We start from the raw sequence: 2,874 nt of genomic DNA on the forward strand, positions 1-2,874 counted from the left end.
TCCAAACTTGACTGGAGTATACAGATTCTGTTTTAATCCGCTGCTGAGTTTCAAATTTCAGAAGCGCCTATTCACCTACTCTCTAGGCGACATCAAATACATTCATAAACACACATCCTCTGATCTAACGACTGAGCTGAAGAGTATAGAGAGGGATGAGACATATGTCATCACAGGAAAATATGACCTTTATATGAAAAATCTCTATGAGACATTGATTCAACCACACATCCTCTGATCTATCGACTGAGCTGAAGAGAATAAAGAGAGACGAGACATGTGTCATCATAGAAAAATTGATCTTTTATAAAATCTGATGTTATAGAATTTGTTTCCCTTTTCCAAGCCTTTAAATACCTAGCTGCCCACCCTCCAACCAGCCAGCTACATCGATAACCACAAGCCGCTTCAAGTACTCACCTCCTCCTCGCGAGAGTTTTTCCAACTCCACAAGCGCAGCAACGACAAGAGAAAGAGAGAAGCGAGAGCAAATGGCGGGGAAGCAGCAACAGCAGCAGGGCGTGGTGGTCGCGGAGCCAAGCGTGGCGCGGCGGCTGTGGCGCGTGGTGCGCGCCGTGCTCTACATGCTGCGCCGGGGCCTGCCGTCCGGGCGCAAGCTCACCATGGACCTCCACCTCCTCCTCCACCGAGGCAAGATGGCCGGCAAGGTCCTCAGAGACCTCCTCGCTTTCCACCACAGCCATCATCGCGCCGCCTTCTCCTCCTCCTCTGCCAACGCGGGGGGCGGGTCGTGCCGCACTCTGGACCCAAGCCTCGCGGTCCACGAGCCCTCGCGCGGCCGCCGCGAGGTTGAGTTCAGCTGCAGCACCACCCCCTTGGCCACCGGCGGCTCCGGACTCCACCTCCTCGGCGCCGGCAAAAGCCGCCGCCGCAACCACCACCACCGCGACGATGCCTCGGCCGCCGCCGGCACCGGGTACCTGCACTACTACAACTACGACGCAGCCGACGTTGCCAGGGTGTTCGAGATGCTCAACGACACCGACCACCTCTTCACCGACGATGAGCCCCCGATGATGCCGGCCTCCTCCGCGACGCCGTCCCCCGCGCAGCTGCTGTGGGCGTCGTTCGGGCGCAGCCCCGCCGCGGCGACAGCGACGAGCAGGAAGCTGCGCATCACCAACTCGCCGTTCCAGACCGCGGCCAGCAGGGGCGTCGACGACGCACAGGTGGACCGGCGGGCCGACGAGTTCATCAGGCGCTTCTACGAGCAGCTCCGCGCGCAGAAGAGCGCTGCCTCCACGCCGAACTACTACGGCTACGCCCCCAGCCCGTACGCCAGCGGGCGCACGCCGCGGTCCCTCGCCGCTGGCATCGCTTAACTGCTAGAACTCGAATCAACCAGTGCATGCTCACCGCGCGCGGCCGCCGTCTGGCCGGCCGATGAGCAAAAGTCCTTTCTTTAGCCATGCTGCATGAGCCTCGTGTTCCCCCTACCCCTGCTTGTACACCACTGCATGTTCTCTTCACGTGTTGCACGTAATTAGCTTGCTCTTCTTTCCATGTTGACACATGTTGTGATTTTGCCGTGCTTGCTCTTATATTATTATCATCTCCCACAATCCTGCATGCTACTCTGCTTAATTACTTGATTATTAGATGACTAAAAAACTTAATTATAGAAGTAAGATTAACAGTCCGATGTTGCAAGCGCGGGCATGGGATGATGTGGAGGACTAAGGGCCTACTTAGTAGGACTATTAACTTCTAGCTCCATCCACATCACATCTTTAGTTTATAGATAAAGATAAAATAATTTAAATTTATATTTTTAAATTAAAATAAAAATAAAATAGTTTATTCAAATACTTTCAGTATTACACTGCAGCTCTATAAATTTCTGGAGTTAAAAATATCCGAATAAGTCTTAAATTGACAAAGGAGAAGGAAAGCAAAGACGTAGTTGGTGTTAGTACGTTGGTTGGGGCTGGGTCGGCTGGTACAACAATATTCGCAGCCGAATCGATCGGTCCTTCTTTATGGTTGCAGCGACCTATGTTGACCAAGTACAAGGACGACGGCTACGAACCGATGATTTTGGTAGGTTTGAGTTTCGTTTCTGTCAAAAGGTGTCACCCTCTCATATGTGACTCTGGTTAGTTCAGGAAGAAAAAGACAACAAATTTCAGATGTGTGGCGAGAACCCACTGAAAATTACTATATCCAGGCTACAAACAAGAATTATAATCAAACTGTAATCTGAGAAGCCATAGAACAATTGAAGGAGGCCAAGCAAATGCTGTTCAGAACATGCACATTCGGTTCACATTAGCAGCAGGTATACATTTACACAGAATGACAGAGGGCATGCAGATCTACTGTTGTCTTGTATAATTAATAAAAAGTTCCTCTACAAAGGAAAACAGAAACAGATCGTGGGGAGGGGCGCTTGGTGTGCCTCAGCTTGCCGCAGATCGACAACCCGGAGTGTGGCCGGGGTAGGGGAGCTCAGCGGGTGCTCGGCGGCCTGTGTGACAGAGCTCAGTGGGTGCTCGACTACCTGCATGCGGGAGCTCTGCGACAGAGTGGAGGGCGTCGGGGCGGGAGCTCGGTGGCAGAGTGGAGGGTGTCAGGAAGTCGCAACGGGCCGTAGGATCTCGGGGAAATTCGCTGACATGGGAGAATGACGGCGCGGCCACGGGTAGGCGACGGCCGGGGCATAACCCTAGTCACCCATGGGGGCGGGTAGGAGTGGGGAAGGGGAGCGGTGGGTGGAACGGCATGGTTTATGGAGAAATTAAAAAGAGAAATGAGTATATAGGAGATGACAATTGTGATTAATAAATGTGAATTTTAGGGGCACAACCCTATTTCCATTCCGCACAAGAAGAAAAGCAAGCCTCAGTTTGCTAC

General features: G+C 52.5%; 1 protein-coding gene across 1 annotated transcript; it reads left to right on the plus strand.

The window, feature by feature from the left end:
* Positions 1 to 343: 343 nt before the first annotated feature.
* On the plus strand, positions 344 to 1,532 carry LOC133917423 (uncharacterized). The gene has a single exon (XM_062361327.1). The coding sequence runs from the start codon at positions 492 to 494 to the stop codon at positions 1,341 to 1,343; it is 852 nt and encodes a 283-aa protein (XP_062217311.1). The 5' UTR covers positions 344 to 491; the 3' UTR covers positions 1,344 to 1,532.
* Positions 1,533 to 2,874: the final 1,342 nt, after the last annotated feature.

Source organism: Phragmites australis, chromosome 5 (assembly GCF_958298935.1).
Source record: "Phragmites australis chromosome 5, lpPhrAust1.1, whole genome shotgun sequence".
NCBI lineage: Eukaryota > Viridiplantae > Streptophyta > Magnoliopsida > Poales > Poaceae > Phragmites > Phragmites australis.

Coding starts and splice junctions, on each gene's coding strand:
- LOC133917423 (XM_062361327.1), top strand. CDS start 492: ATGGCGGGGAAGCAGCAACAGCAGCAGGGCGTGGTGGTCGCGGAGCCA.